The 14,109-nt window shown below is 49.8% G+C and overlaps 4 protein-coding genes across 4 annotated transcripts; 2 read left to right on the top strand and 2 right to left on the bottom strand.

Moving 5' to 3' along the window:
• Positions 1-1,946: 1,946 nt before the first annotated feature.
• On the bottom strand, positions 1,947-3,382 carry HO133_000893 (uncharacterized protein; the record flags this gene model as incomplete). The annotated part of the gene is made up of 3 exons (XM_037291826.1): positions 1,947-2,093; positions 2,156-3,114; positions 3,175-3,382. 3 exons carry the CDS (start codon positions 3,380-3,382, stop codon positions 1,947-1,949), a joined length of 1,314 nt encoding a protein of 437 aa, XP_037152188.1.
• A 1,057-nt stretch (positions 3,383-4,439) lies between these two features.
• On the bottom strand, positions 4,440-9,320 carry HO133_000892 (uncharacterized protein; the record flags this gene model as incomplete). Its single annotated transcript, XM_037291825.1, has 7 exons — positions 4,440-4,839; positions 4,904-5,456; positions 5,510-5,731; positions 5,792-5,881; positions 5,946-5,977; positions 6,138-6,339; positions 6,506-9,320. The coding sequence occupies 7 exons, from the start codon at positions 9,318-9,320 to the stop codon at positions 4,440-4,442; spliced, it is 4,314 nt and encodes a 1,437-aa protein (XP_037152187.1).
• A 519-nt stretch (positions 9,321-9,839) lies between these two features.
• HO133_000891 (uncharacterized protein) lies at positions 9,840-11,924 on the top strand (the record flags this gene model as incomplete). Its single annotated transcript, XM_037291824.1, has 2 exons — positions 9,840-10,104; positions 10,156-11,924. The coding sequence occupies 2 exons, from the start codon at positions 9,840-9,842 to the stop codon at positions 11,922-11,924; spliced, it is 2,034 nt and encodes a 677-aa protein (XP_037152186.1).
• A 378-nt stretch (positions 11,925-12,302) lies between these two features.
• On the top strand, positions 12,303-14,069 carry HO133_000890 (uncharacterized protein; the record flags this gene model as incomplete). Its single annotated transcript, XM_037291823.1, has 7 exons — positions 12,303-12,346; positions 12,498-12,504; positions 12,701-12,722; positions 12,860-12,936; positions 13,152-13,397; positions 13,450-13,827; positions 13,884-14,069. 7 exons carry the CDS (start codon positions 12,303-12,305, stop codon positions 14,067-14,069), a joined length of 960 nt encoding a protein of 319 aa, XP_037152185.1.
• Positions 14,070-14,109: the final 40 nt, after the last annotated feature.

Below are 14,109 nucleotides of genomic sequence, written 5' to 3'. Positions count from 1 at the left end.
TCATGGACAATGCCACACGGATTTATTTGGCAACAATCGCTATGTTATATGCTTCTTGGTGGGAAAGTTGCGTTGATGTGACAGATTAGGAGGGAGGAGAGTCTTGCAAATTTCACAAGCACAACCCTACATCGAGTGTTCGTTGGCGAGAAAGGATTTAGTGTGGATGGATACCCCGAAGGATTTTCATGTACTATTGGAAAGCTCATGCCGAGCTCTCCAGCTCTGAACCACAATCATTGCTTGACCTTGGCGAGTTCCTCTGAAAAGGGGCACTTTCATCATGTCGCAGCCTCAGACTCAATATCTTCCCCAAGGACAAGCGCTCACCCTGCCGACGTTGGCAGAACCGCCTGAACATCTTCGAGATACTTGCGAGGATGGAACTCCAAAGAGAAAACGTGCTCAACATCGTAGCAATGGCCGGGCCCAAGGTCAGGTTCCAACGCCGTCTTGAAACCTTCCCTCATTGAAGTACAGAGTTCTGACACTTCTTCCTCTAAGTCTGCATGTGCACAGGGGAGCTGGAGCGTGATGGTCACTGCCTTGAAGCCAACGAGAAACCGACAGGCTCGTGAAAAGGGCGCATGATCGTCGTATAACTCGAGTAGGCAGTAGTAGCAGGGAAACGAAATGCGGCAGGTATTGCGCATGGTGTGACTGCCGTCGAAATTCTTGAACCAGGTCTCGCTTGCTGTGCGGTCCAGGGTGTCACACACGCACATTCCGATCTCGAAATTTTGCATCCGAGCCAACAGTTGCTGAGAGGGTAACGGGGTCATGCGGTACCATCGTATCGATCGCTGCCCCAAATAAACGCAGAACGAACTCTCTTCGTACATGATGTCGATTGCTTCCTGACTGATGGCTTTGGACGTCAAGAGTAGAGCAATGTCGGCCCAGAACAGTGGTCTCTTAATCATCCAGAAGAGTCCTCTCCAGGACCAATGTCTGCCCCTAAACCAGAATAAAGGTCTATCGTCGTTAAACACAGCCTTTCCCCTTTTCCACCTCGCTGAGCATTGGACCAAGTATTTTTTACATAGAACCTCACGGTAGACCATATCACGTATCTCACGAGGGAGCGTGAACCAGCGGTTTTGTGTCTCGGGCTGCTTCGGCTTCTTCTGACTGTTTTTGACATGGCGAATCAGGGACCCGCACATGACTTGCATCTTTGTGTCAAGGACTCGATATCATTGTATTGATGTAGAATCTTCCTATGGTTGATACTCTAATTATGTAGCACAGTGAAAGTGCACGACATAAGCTGAGCTGAATGGCGCTAGGCCCAATCGACCCATGCCAAGACAAGACTAAGGCAATGAAGCGTGAGATCCTGTCAGTGTAAAGAGGGTTGAATATTCAAGAATTGAATTACTTCTGCTGCTCATCAATCTGATAATGTCTCTACGAGGAGCAGCTGTTTGAACACTGTCGGTAAATAGCTCCGGCTAGGTAAATACAGGGCAGACAAATATGTGAGCTTTGCATCCTTGTCGGGGTCCACGAACCTTACGTCGCCTCCGAGGTAATTACATAAGACGATTGTTTAGTATAACTCTGGACAGTGGTCTAGTGATTGAGAGGCAAGCACATCGATGGTAAGACGCAATCGCCCAGTGCGAAGGCGGCCGCGAAGGGGGACTGACGAGCGGATAATAGAAGGATTATGGGGTAAAAACCACCCTTTGAGGGCCATATCACGGTAAGAAGCCGGACCATTCAGACATTTCATAACTCGTCTACTACCGTTAGATTCTCACTCTGCATGTAAAGAAAAACCAAACCCTGATGTGTGTATGTAAGGTTAGTATGAAACAAGACTACTACCGCCCAAGAGACAAATTACGCAGCAAGACTATTACCCAGCCAGACAGCAGTTCCCGAAAGCGGAATTTCAAAGAAGGTGCAGACACACGGTGGTCCAAGAATCCTTGGGCACATCACAGGATTTCCTTGGCGTCCCCATCAGCGCCATCATCTCCTCCTCCACTACCAACAGGTCTAGATGTCATCGTCTTCGAAACCCTCTCGCCCTTGCTCTCCCGTCTCCTTTTCGGCATATCTTGCACCTTGGGATGCGTATGACACTGCAGTCATCAGCATCACGATTTCCCTCCCCCCCCCAATTCATCAAAATTCCAAGACTCACCTTATAAGCATGGCGAAACCACGGCACACCTCCTCTCCTCCCTCCTCCCAGTGTCGTCCAAACTCCACAAGTCCCACACAATCCTTCCCATCCATCCCCTTGCCCAACCCCTTTCCCCTCTCCTTGCCCATTGACCTTTCCAGTCGTCCTTCTCACCTCCACCGGCTCTTCAAACCGCCTGCCACTCGCAGCACTGATGCCGTGTATGAAGCTCTTGTCATACCAGAACGCACTGTTTTTGAGTACTAACCAGCGACCCGGGCGGCACATGCCACACCACCCCTCACGCTTGATGCCGTGGTTACGGACGTATAGAGGAGTGTAGAGATCGTTCGGAAATCGGAGGGACTGGTGGCGGACTTTTTCTGAACGAGGAGGGGTGACGGGAGTAATATTCAGGGGTGCGAAGAGGTCAGGTGGGGAAGATTCGCGATGCCTGCAGGGTGAACTGTTGGGTTGCTTAGCAGGATGGAACTTTGCTTGCAAAGCGTGACTCGGAGTGTCCTCTGAGATTTGTGCTGAGTAGCTGGCTTCTGCGAGAGCCATTGCATGGTCAAAAGACCTAGAGTCGAAGTCCAAGTCTGAGAAGGTTGTTGATCGTGATTGAGAGAACGAGTCGACGGCGTTTTCCGCCATGCCTGATGCGAGCTCCGGCGAATCTGATGGCTGTGAGCTATGGGAGGCAGGGGCTAGCATGTTGACGGTGCTGTTGATCAGATGCGATTGGTGCTCGGCTCTAGATACCGCTAGCAAGCCATCAGAACGGCTTCTACCACGAGATGATCCAGCGTGTGGTGATATGCGAGAGAGAGCTCGCGGTGAAGAATCGGCAACACTAGGGCTCGATGCCGCAGGGAAGTTACCATACGCCGAGGCTGTTGAAGCATCGAAGCCAAAATACGACTCAAAGTTGGCCGTATTGAAACCGGGGAACGATGTTTTGGTTGCGGCTGAAAGATCTAGGAACGATCAGCTGAATCCTTCAATACAATGAGGTAGCAAGTATAAGGGCCAAAGACCTGAGATTGGAGAGCGCAAATAAAAGCCCGAAGGCTCTACCCGATCCAGGGCTAGCTGATGTTTGAAAGCCTCGCTGTGGCTGTTGTTGACCGCACTGTGACTAGCTTCAAGCTCCGTTGGCTCTAGATCAGAGCCGAAGCCGACATGCGCGGAGTCAATTGAAGAAAAGTCATAGCCGTCGCTCCAAGGGTTCTGTAGCTTTCGCATTGGATGGCGAAAATGGGTCGGCATCGGTAATTTGAGGTTATTCGACACTGAACAGCCAACTGCATCTTGCTGTCGAGAATTACAGTCTTCAGCGGATTGGTCGTGACCCTGTGAACATGATATATGTCCAAATGTGGACTCGAATATCGAGTCGTCCGGAAGGTGGGTGTGCCAGCCACCATAAGTCTCGGCTCGAACATGAAGAGGTCTTTCTGGGTGCTCTGCCATGAAATGACTGAAGAAAGGTTGAAATGACTAAGCAACGCAACACTAATGGGTACGGGCACACACTGTTTGGGGAGGAACATTGGAGATTTATAGACGGAGGCTTTTCCGGAAATTCTCATCAGAATACAACCCAGTGTGATGTATCAATCTGGTACCGATGTATCCTAGGCAAGTAGCCATGTGCAAGCGCTTATTAGTGACTAGAAAGATGTCTCAGGGAGCGCACGGAGGCAAGGGATGAAAGCCACAACTCAACCCAATAGGCTTAGATTAGCGAACGGAAGAATGTTTGAGGACCCTGCCGTTGATACTTGCATGGCCTCATACAGCGTTCTTGACGCAAACCTTAGGCTCACACAAACGGTGATGTATCGGTCCGCAGACCTTGATAGCCTGACCATGTCCTATGGGGCTTTGCACACCTCTTGCATTGCATCATATTTTCCCATTCCTGAGCTAAACGACGAATCATCCTCCAGAAGTGCCCTCAGCTTCCAGAAGATCGTTTTTCTGGTGAAGCATCGCTTGAGGCCTCAAGGCCAAGACAAGTATTCCCTGAGCCTTTGCTAGATGTTTGCCAGACGGAACGCCTAGATTAGCCACTGCTGGTGCAGATTTCCGTCGAGGTCGAAGAATGAGTGGGCAGGTCTGTGCACCAGTCGCACACCCACTCGCTGTCCCAATGTCTCGGTCTCACCGAGCCACCAAACATCTGGAGGATCGCTAGAGCGAGAACGGCCGAAGTTTCCTTATGGGGAATCGGAGTTGAGCTGCAAGGTCTCTGGCTAGAGCTCAGTCCTCCTGCTACTCTCCGGACCCTGCTTCACACTCAAATCACCACGGTTTCCAGCTCTTTGTTACAGCTGTCGCAGTATTGCTTCTGCCACGCCCGGGCCTCCTCGAGGCGTCTGGATTCGCCATCCAAAACATGTCGCCCATTGTTATTTTTCCCTGTAGTGTTGTGACTCAGCATAACCCCTAAATGCTTGCATTTGACGTTCTCTTCTAAGAGCCAATTCTCCCACTCGGCTTGCAGCATCTCACGCTCGATGTTATTGATCACTCGCATTGCCACGAGCAAGTCATGTCTTTGGAAGCCCAAGTGTTCTCGGCTCCTCTGTAGACGACGAGCTGCTGGAGTCTGCGAAGGTCTCATAGAGGGGAGCTGTTGTGAGTGCTGATGTGCATAATCATTTCCAAGGTTCATGACGCTACTAAAGGTATCTCGACTAAACCAAGACCAGTAAGATCGTTGCTGCCGGCTACCAACAAGGGACTCGGAATTAGACTTACCATTGACTGCTAGAAGCTTCTCGAAGGTCAAGTTCCAGAGCGTTAAATTCATGAATCTCATGCAGGTAGACGGCTTTGCTCATTGTGAGGTCTGGCCCGACTCCCAGCCTAGCCATAAAATTGCCAGCTTTCCGTTCCCTCCACCACTCGGACGTGCCCGTTGAAGAGAAGATGACGTTGACGAAGACACTCGTTGCCAGAATAGCGAGCAGAACGCTATTTGCGTCGATCGTTTTCCAGGTCCATCGTACAAGGTCAAACACTGTCTGCACTGCCGAGGTGGCGACACTTTCCAAAAGCGAACCAAGAGACTCGAAAGCGAGCGCTGTCAAAGTTCGGCGCCTCATTTTACGCCGCAACTGCGCTTTCAATGGCGCATCGTTCCCAGCAAACAAAGAAACTTGCGTCTGGAGCCCAACCGAACCAAAGATCTGGATCGCCTTCTTCGTTCGACCATGGGCACTTGCAAAATTCCTCACTTGATCCGCAATCACGTCTGCTAAGTCCAAGGCGTCAAGCTCAAGTTCCTTCAGTGCTGCTTCGGCAACAATACCTTATCATTGTCAGCATGTTTCCAGAATGCGGAACCACGGATGGGCAACATACCCTTCATAAGAGGTGGAGGTCTAGTCCACTCAACCTTGGTATAGACGGCCAATTTGCACTTTGATTTGGCCAGATGGGTGATGACCACTTTAGTGAGTAGGAGGAAACTATCGCGATGTGGGAGATGCCAAGGGCGCTTGCGGTCCGAGATAACATATAAGAGGTGTTCATTAGCCACCTCCACCATCTGGTGGTCTTCAACTGTGGCAATCCGTACTCGTCCTGGGTGAAGGCCAGTTAGCTGGGGCTGAGAATGGCGATTGTCTTATAAGAGCTGCTTACTCAAAATATCCAGATACTCGATCTGATATTCGAAATCACGACGCAAGTACCCGTGTTCCAGCTGGTTACTCCACGGTTTTTGCTTGATGTCTTTGAAGCTGTCAGCGTGGTCGACGCGGAAATGAGAGCCCCAAAAGTCTCAAAAACCACTCACGTCGAGCCCGCCGTTCGTGATACAGAAGTTGCCTATGCAGATTTAAAAGTCAGCATGGCTTTTTCAGGGCAAGAAGCCGAATCATGACCTAGGATCGGGGAATGAGAAGAGCGCTCTGGTCTCAAAAGATGGTCTTTGAAACCCGGAGTTCGTGAAGATCAGGAAGGATCAGTTGCTCCGAACTGCACGTACCATACCACACTTTTATCTCCAAACATAATATGAAATAGAGCCTTCGGGCTGATGTCCCAATTTCTCTCCAAAACCAACTTGTCCATTCCGGATGGAGCATATGTGATAGGCTGTTTCGGAAGTTTGAAGGCTTTGCTACTGTCTCCTGCGCTGTCTAGCTGGAGAGCGCTACTCCCGTACAACCCTCGGTCAATTAACACGCCTAGCACATTTCGGAGTAAGTATTACCACTCATTGATAAGATCTGAGTAATACGACATAACTGGGGAGTAGAAAGGGGAGCAGAATGGGCAACTTGTTCCTCCAACATGTCTCACGACTCAAAAGCAGTCTCGAATAGGAAGAGACAACAATGAAAGGTGCCTTACTCGCTCTGAGATCTCGCTGATCCCTGTGGGATGCATTGCGCCTGGGGGTTGAATCGCCATCAGTGGGCGTATTGATGGATACGTTTTCCCAGCTGTCTATGCTCGGGCTGCTTTCCGGATCATCTTGCTCCATCTTAATGAGAGTCTTCATGATCTCTTCAATGCCAATCCCTTGTGATGTGCGGTTCCGCACCAAGAAGTTGAGTCTTCGCTGAAGCAGACTAAGCGGTTCTATAAAGGTCTTGATCGTGATGCGATTGTAACCGGTTGTTTGGTTGTTATTGTTCTTCATATGGCAGAAGACGAAGTCACATTCTTTTCCCGTCGCCGCTGTGATCTCTGAGATTGAGTCCAGGCCGACACCCGTGATTAAAGTTAACCCACAATGATTGCTGTAAAAATAAATCTCTTTGGCAGTGACAAAGATCCTTCCTGGAAACTCTTGTTGCTCGTTCGGACTCCACGTGGCCTTAAATACTAATACAAGTCTTTCATCGCGACGCACATTGGGAAACAACAGTCGGAACTGCGCGTCTTGCATCTTGAGCTGCAGCGGATAGTAATTGGGATAGTCTAGCTGAGAGCTGTCGTTTTTCTCGTCCCCACCAAGGCTGATAGTTTTACGATGTGAAGGGGATGGTGCTGATGGCATGCCGGTAGTCTTGTCTAGTTCAATAGAGCCTGAGGCCGAATCGCTAGCTCCCAAGACTGCGGCGTTGTGAAGAGGAGATCCGCTTGCAGAAGAACCATTCGAGGGGCGAGCCATAGGGCTTGGTGGGTTTGATAACTTCATAGGCTTCTCCTGCGGAGATTTTACCTCACCACGTTCCAGCCTGTTGAGATGACCCCAATTTGCACTCCCCCATATGTTGGCCATGAGACCGCTGGGCATACCACCTGACGCATCTATACGACCTACGCCAATACCTTTCTCGCCATTAACGATCACAGCTGCTGCACTAAGATTCGTGGGTGCAGGTGGGTTTGCTAGGGTGTTGGGGGCTAATGTGCTCATAGGTAGATCTCGCATGCTAAGAATCGGTGCAGACGATTTCCTTGATACTGGTGTCTCGGGCGGCGGAGGTGTTGGTAGCGCTCCAGGTCCAACGGGCATGGACGTGTGACTGGCTGCTATAAGACTAGCAATACCGCCTCCAGAAAGTCCAGGGCTAGCAAGCGAGCCAGCCGATTTATCACTTCCCAATGGCTTCCGATGAAGATCTAGCCTCTGTATAATTCTCGACGCAGGATCTCTGCTAACATCTACTTCTCTCTCGGTGAATGAGCGTCGATGATTGGTGACATCGAAGCTGCTCCTATTAGCAGAAAGGTCTCCTCCAGGCACAGGGAGAGTTGAGCTTCGGTCCAGTCCGGATGTTCCGGAGTTGTCGTCCGTGTGTTGTGGCATCCCAGAATCAGCAGCACTTGCAGCAAATTCTGGTGCGCTTGGGGGAGAGATCGCAAAGGCAGGATCTTGAGCCCGAGGACCGAGACCGGGAGACTCCGTGCTTGCTGGGTCTTCAAGGGCTTTCTGTTTGGCAATCTCAAACGTTGCAAGCCACTCCACCAGTTCAGGAGCGGTCTCAGCCTGGACGACTATAGTGGTGTCTTTGGTCTTCACTTCGAATACGTATCTTCGGTCGTCCGCATTACCAGGCTTCACATTACAAAGTAGAAGTCCGATGCGCTCACTTTCTTCAACGCCACCAGATCGAGTGCCTTGTACGAGCCACCCAAAGATGCCGTTTTTCACAAAAAACCATTTCCGGAGCCATGTAGTCCTTGAGGGCTTTCCCGAGACAGTCCGCAAGTTAAGCCAGCCTTGTTTCTCAGACCTGGCAGATCGTGGTCTACCGCCCGGCGTTTGCAGGTTCGTAGTAGAAGGCGCCCTGACCGCGGATGCCGAGGCTGACCCAACAGCATAATCCTCTAGTTCGCGTGAGGGGCGAGAGGCCGCTTCGGCGCTCTCTTCAATCTGTTTCCTGGCAGTCTGGAGCTCTCGTCGGAAGGCTTTTTCCCCGTTCTCCATCTCACGACTCCAACCTCTGACTCTCTCAATGTCACTGCCCCACTTTCCGATAGAGCCGCTTATATTCTGCCGAGGGGTCCGCATGTCGCGCCATTGATCTGCGAATACTTTCACAAGCATCTTGTCTAGCGCCATTCGTAGCTGTGGCGCTGTGACACTGAAGTCCATCGATGCTTTCAAATAGGCTTTTCGCGCTTCATGGAGTTGGAAGGCGTCTTCTCGCAAAGATGAAGCTTCCTTAGTCTTGGCTTGACCGGAGTAGCGTGAGTGCAGGTTATCAAGCTCCTTCTGCGTGACATGAAGATTTCGCCTAGTTTCCTTGAACGATCGAAGGTCGTTCAAGAGAAAGGTCCGGATAGGTTCTACTATGTTCACCTGAATTTTCCTAAGTCCAGACATGGTTGCCGTCCAAAACTCCTTCGCACCCTCGCCATATCTCTTCATTGCCAGCAACGTGTAGTCATGATCGATGACGGCCTCGGAAAGGTAGGTAGGCGGTGTCGTCTGTGTAAGGAATCCGCTGACCAAAGATTCGAAATTTGCAACTTCGTGTGATAATCTTGAAGTACACTTTACGTAGCCTTCTAGCCATTTCTCAACGAGGTCGAATTGCTCAGAGAAGTGAGTGAACCCCGATCTAAATGTCGGAGAATCGAGGGCCGCTTCCTTCAAACCCACAGGACTAGCACGAATTAGCCGGCGGATCGTTGGAAGGAATGATACATTAGCTTCATACAGAAGGGTTATTGGCCTGCCCACTTGGACGAGGGCAGGGATATCGGCCATGCTGAGAACAAATCCAAGTAGTAAGGTCTCGAAGAAGCTGTTTAGCTGGAAGGCGTTGAGGACTTCATCGACTCAGCAAACATTTCGCAAGACATATGTACATTCTGGTCATTCAAAGTCAATGACACTCCTAGAAGGCTAAGAGATCGCAATATGAGTAGGTGTGAATTCTGAGGATGGTACTGCTGTTTCAATCGTCGCGTTCGAGTCGCTCTACTAGAGTTAGTTAGCGTACCGAGGTTCCTCCGAGAATCGTCAAATTATGAATTGCAGTGTCTCGATAATACGCAACGGATCATAATGCACGATTCCGGCAATGCTTTGAACGAACGGATGATGTTTAGGGTCAAGTTGTCCGGTTGGTAGTCCCACTCCTCATCATTACTAGTGTACCATCTCGCCACATTGGCAAACTAATATTCAAATCGCAGATGTCCCCTACAAAGGCTGAGAACACAAAAGCCATCCATCTGCCTTCATAGATTCCGACATGCCACAGAATTGATTATCATGGCGAAGATGAGCTTCAATAGAGGCTCACAAGCTCTCAAAGATGTCGAAATAAAACATCATGAGCAAGTGGAGAGTGAGAGGCCTACAAAGCGATTGAAGGGACTCTTAGAGGAAGATGATATCTCCGACGAGGAAGACAGTGTGTCCAAAAATGATAGAAGGTTGTCTGTGCGGAATGACGAATCAGAGACAGGTGGTCACGGCTTCAAGGTAAACCATGAGTTTGCCAGACGCTTTGAGCACAATAAGAAAAGAGAGGAGCTTCACAAGCGTGAGTAAAGCTTTGCCCAATCCTACTAATATTACGTACTGACCATAACAGTCCAAGAAAAATACGGCAACGACGTATCTACGGTAACTAGGCGTAGCGCGGGGCCAAATGAGGACGACGATGACGGTACAGGATCTTCTACAGACTCAGAGGAGGAGGATGACGAGGGTGTTCTGGCATCCGAGGCTCTTGATAAGCAAATACAGGAAACTCTTGAGGCGATCCGGAGGAAGGATCCTCGCGTCTACGATGAGAAAGCGAAATTCTTTACGGACCTAGATGACGAGGCTCAAGACAGCAAAGGCCTCAAAACGAAACATGAAAAGCCTATGTATCTTAACGACTATCACCGAAGAAACATACTTGAAGTTTCTGCGTCCCCCAAAATTCAGGACGATGAACCCATAAGTTATGCACAGCAGCAAGACGATCTCAAAAATTTCATAGTGAAGGAAATGCATGCCGCGGCTAATAGTGAAATTGACTCTGGGGAGGATAAGGGTGGTGACGACGACTTTTTGGTCCGGAAGCCTTCTGCATCACAGAAAGAGAGTCAAACCATTCGATCGAAGATTAAGAAGCCGGAGGTGGACCTCGAGGCCGCCGACAAGGACCCGGAAACTTTCTTATCCAATTACATGTCCGCGAGAGCATGGGTCCCCGCGGCCGGGACCAAGTTTCAGCCATTCGAGTCTGATGATGAGGAAGAGGATCGTCGAGCGGAGCTCTTCGAGGAGGCGTATAATTTGCGCTTCGAAGATCCGCAAGCCTCCCATGAAAAGCTCCTCTCTCATGCGAGAGACGCCGCAGCAAAATATTCCGTGCGGAAAGAACCCACAAATCCTAGAAAGAAGGCACGTGAAGCTGAACAAATGAAGAAAGAGGCAGCAAGGCAGGCTCGTGATGAAGAAAAGGCCCGTTACCGAAAGCTGAAGGTTTCTGAAGTCGAAGAAAAGATTCGAAAAATTAAAGATGCTGCAGGCTTGCGGGGCAAGTCAATCCAGGAGCAGGATTGGCCCGCTTTCCTTGACGACGGCTGGGATGACGAACGATGGGAGCAAGAGATGCGAAAACGTTTCGGCGACGACTACTACGCCGATCATGATATAGATGACAGCAGTGAGGTGAAAGGGAAGAGTCAACGAAAGATCACGAAGCCCAAATGGGAGGACGACATAGAAATTGATGATCTCGTACCTGACTTTGATGCAGCAGAACACGAAAAGCCCCAATTCTCCATGACAGATGATGAGTCCTCTGCTGGTGGAGCCACGATCGCAAATGATGGGAGCAGCGACTCGGAGTCAGTCTCGAAACCAGAATCGAAGCCAAAGCCCAGCAAGAGACGCGAAAGGGACGAGCACAAAAAGGAGGCCCGGCTCGAACGCCGCAAGATTGAACAGCTTGTTGACGAATCCATAAAGGTGGACGAAACCCTATCCAATTTCAGCAAGAAGCATGCAGGTCATTTCCGCTACAGAGAAACTTCACCAATAGCATATGGTCTTACGCCACACGATATATTGATGGCCTCGGACAGTCAGCTTAATCAATACGCAGGACTCAAAAAGATGGCTGCGTTCAGAGACTCGGACAAGAAAAAGAAGGATAAGAAGCGGCTAGGAAAAAAGGCAAGGCTACGGCAGTGGAGAAAGGAGACCTTTGGCAACGAGCAGGGACCACAAAAGACGCTTGCTGAGGTGCTCGCTGGTCAGGACTTGGCAGATCACAAATCGAAGCTTAAAGCCGCCAATAGGACTGATATCAAGGAAGGGAAGAAAAAGACACGCTCAAGGAAGAGCAAGCCATCCAGCACTTGACGATGGCTAAGATCTGATTTCATTGGCTTGCCAACATTGTACATAGATATTATTGGACCCGAATTCTGTAGGCGGTCCTTTGCAGTTGGAGGTGTCTCCAAAGAAGTCGTTCACACAAATAGTGTCTGTCTTTGATTGAAGTTTTGAGATCGGGAGGTTCCGGAAGAGGAAGACGTGAAGTATCGTCTTGAGCTATATTCCCATTATAGACTAGAGCACTAGTGGCTTGGTATCCGTTACCAGAAATTTCCTTCTGTCAACTCATCACAACACTCGTGAACACCATCGACGACCTAGGTCTCAATTACTCCACTCCACTCCACTCAGTCTTTCAATTTATCTTTCTCATACCCTTTGTTTCCTTGAAATACCGCTGAGATGCCTGAAGGAGAGGTGGTCCAGGCCAAGAAGTCCTTTATGGGGTAGGTCTCACCGTAATCCCTTACTATCTGTGCTGCAGTGATGCAAGACGGATTGCATCGGCAACAAGGACTTGGAGTCTTTTCCAGGCCCCCTGAGCTTGCCTTCTGACCTGAGCCACTGTTTGATGAACGAAAGCTGACAGTTTAATAGCATGCCTGTAGGTCTCCAGCTCCCATCAAATCTTGCGCGATATCGCGCCATGTCAATGCCATCTCAAGCTACATCGATTGGGTGAAATTCCAATGTCCTCATCACGATGATTGCTTGTCAGGCTAGGCACTGGTGATGGCGCAAGATAGAAGAACCACCCCATTGCACCAAGAATAGGAGGCTAATACAAGCTATGATAACAGGGCTTCGTTGTGGATTTTTTGAGTACGTATCGCAATTCATCTAGGCCTACACAGGATTCACCGAATCAGAATAAGAGCTGGGTGGTGGCAGCCAACGCAAACATACTGCGCCAATTAGAGTAGTGAGAAATGTTTTGGCTGACTGACAGCGTGTTATAGTGGGTGGTGTATCTGCTGCCGTCTCAAAAACCGCTGCTGCTCCTATCGAGCGTGTTAAGCTCCTCATTCAAAATCAGGTGAGCTATATCTCTTCATTCGTCCCGGAGTAATGCTATGAATATTTATAACACTGGGGCTTGGAATTGTACATCTTGCAATAGCAGCTTCTAGCATGGTTTTTAGGCTGAGGTGGTCTTTCTGGCCTTTTCCTGTCAACCACCAGCTGCGTAGCACACAGGCTGTAACTCCAAGATCCGGACTTGAATCTTTACTGAACTTTGCTTGCCAACAGGATGAGATGTTGAAGACTGGACGCCTTGACCGCAAGTATGCTGGCATCGGGGAGTGCTTTAGCCGCACAGTCGCCAATGAGGGGGTGGTTTCGCTCTGGCGTGGTAATACAGCCAACGTTATCCGATACTTCCCAACCCAGGCCCTCAACTTCGCTTTCCGTGATACCTACAAGTCCATGTTCGCATTCAAGAAGGAGCGTGATGGCTACGCAAAGTGGATGATGGGCAACTTGGCCTCGGGTGGTGTAAGTAACCTGTGGGCTGATATAGATAAATATTTCAAACTAATGATCATAGGCCGCTGGTGCTACGTCCCTCCTTTTCGTGTACTCCCTGGACTACGCCCGTACTCGTCTAGCAAACGACGCCAAGAATTCAAAGACTGGCGGAGACCGTCAATTCAACGGTCTGGTGGATGTCTACAAGAAGACTCTTGCCTCTGACGGTATCCTTGGTCTCTACCGTGGTTTCGGTCCCTCTGTCGCTGGTATCATCGTCTACCGCGGATTGTACTTCGGAATGTACGACTCCCTCAAGCCTGTTCTCCTGGTTGGTTCTCTCGAGGGTAACTTTTTGGCCTCCTTCTTGCTCGGCTGGACTGTCACCACTGGTGCTGGTATCTGCTCGTACCCTCTCGATACTATCCGTAGGCGTATGATGATGACTTCTGGTGAAGTGAGTTACCGTTGCAAATCTCCTAACCCAAGATCAACTTACTAAAACGTCATTAGGCCGTCAAGTACAAGTCTTCCATTGATGCCGGTCGCCAAATTATTGCCGCTGAGGGTGTTAGATCTTTGTTCAAGGGTGCTGGTGCCAATATCCTCCGTGGTGTCGCTGGTGCTGGTGTGCTTTCGATCTACGACCAAGTCCAATTGCTCATGTTCGGCAAGGCATTCAAGGGTGGATCTGGTTAGATACACTACAAAGCTTCTTGCATTCCGGCACAGATGGATG

Source organism: Letharia lupina (assembly GCF_014066315.1).
Source record: "Letharia lupina isolate WasteWater1 chromosome Unknown contig_11, whole genome shotgun sequence".
NCBI classification, from domain to species: domain Eukaryota; kingdom Fungi; phylum Ascomycota; class Lecanoromycetes; order Lecanorales; family Parmeliaceae; genus Letharia; species Letharia lupina.
Note: the sequence above shows the minus strand (reverse complement) of the source record. Positions and strands in the feature narration are given on the sequence as shown.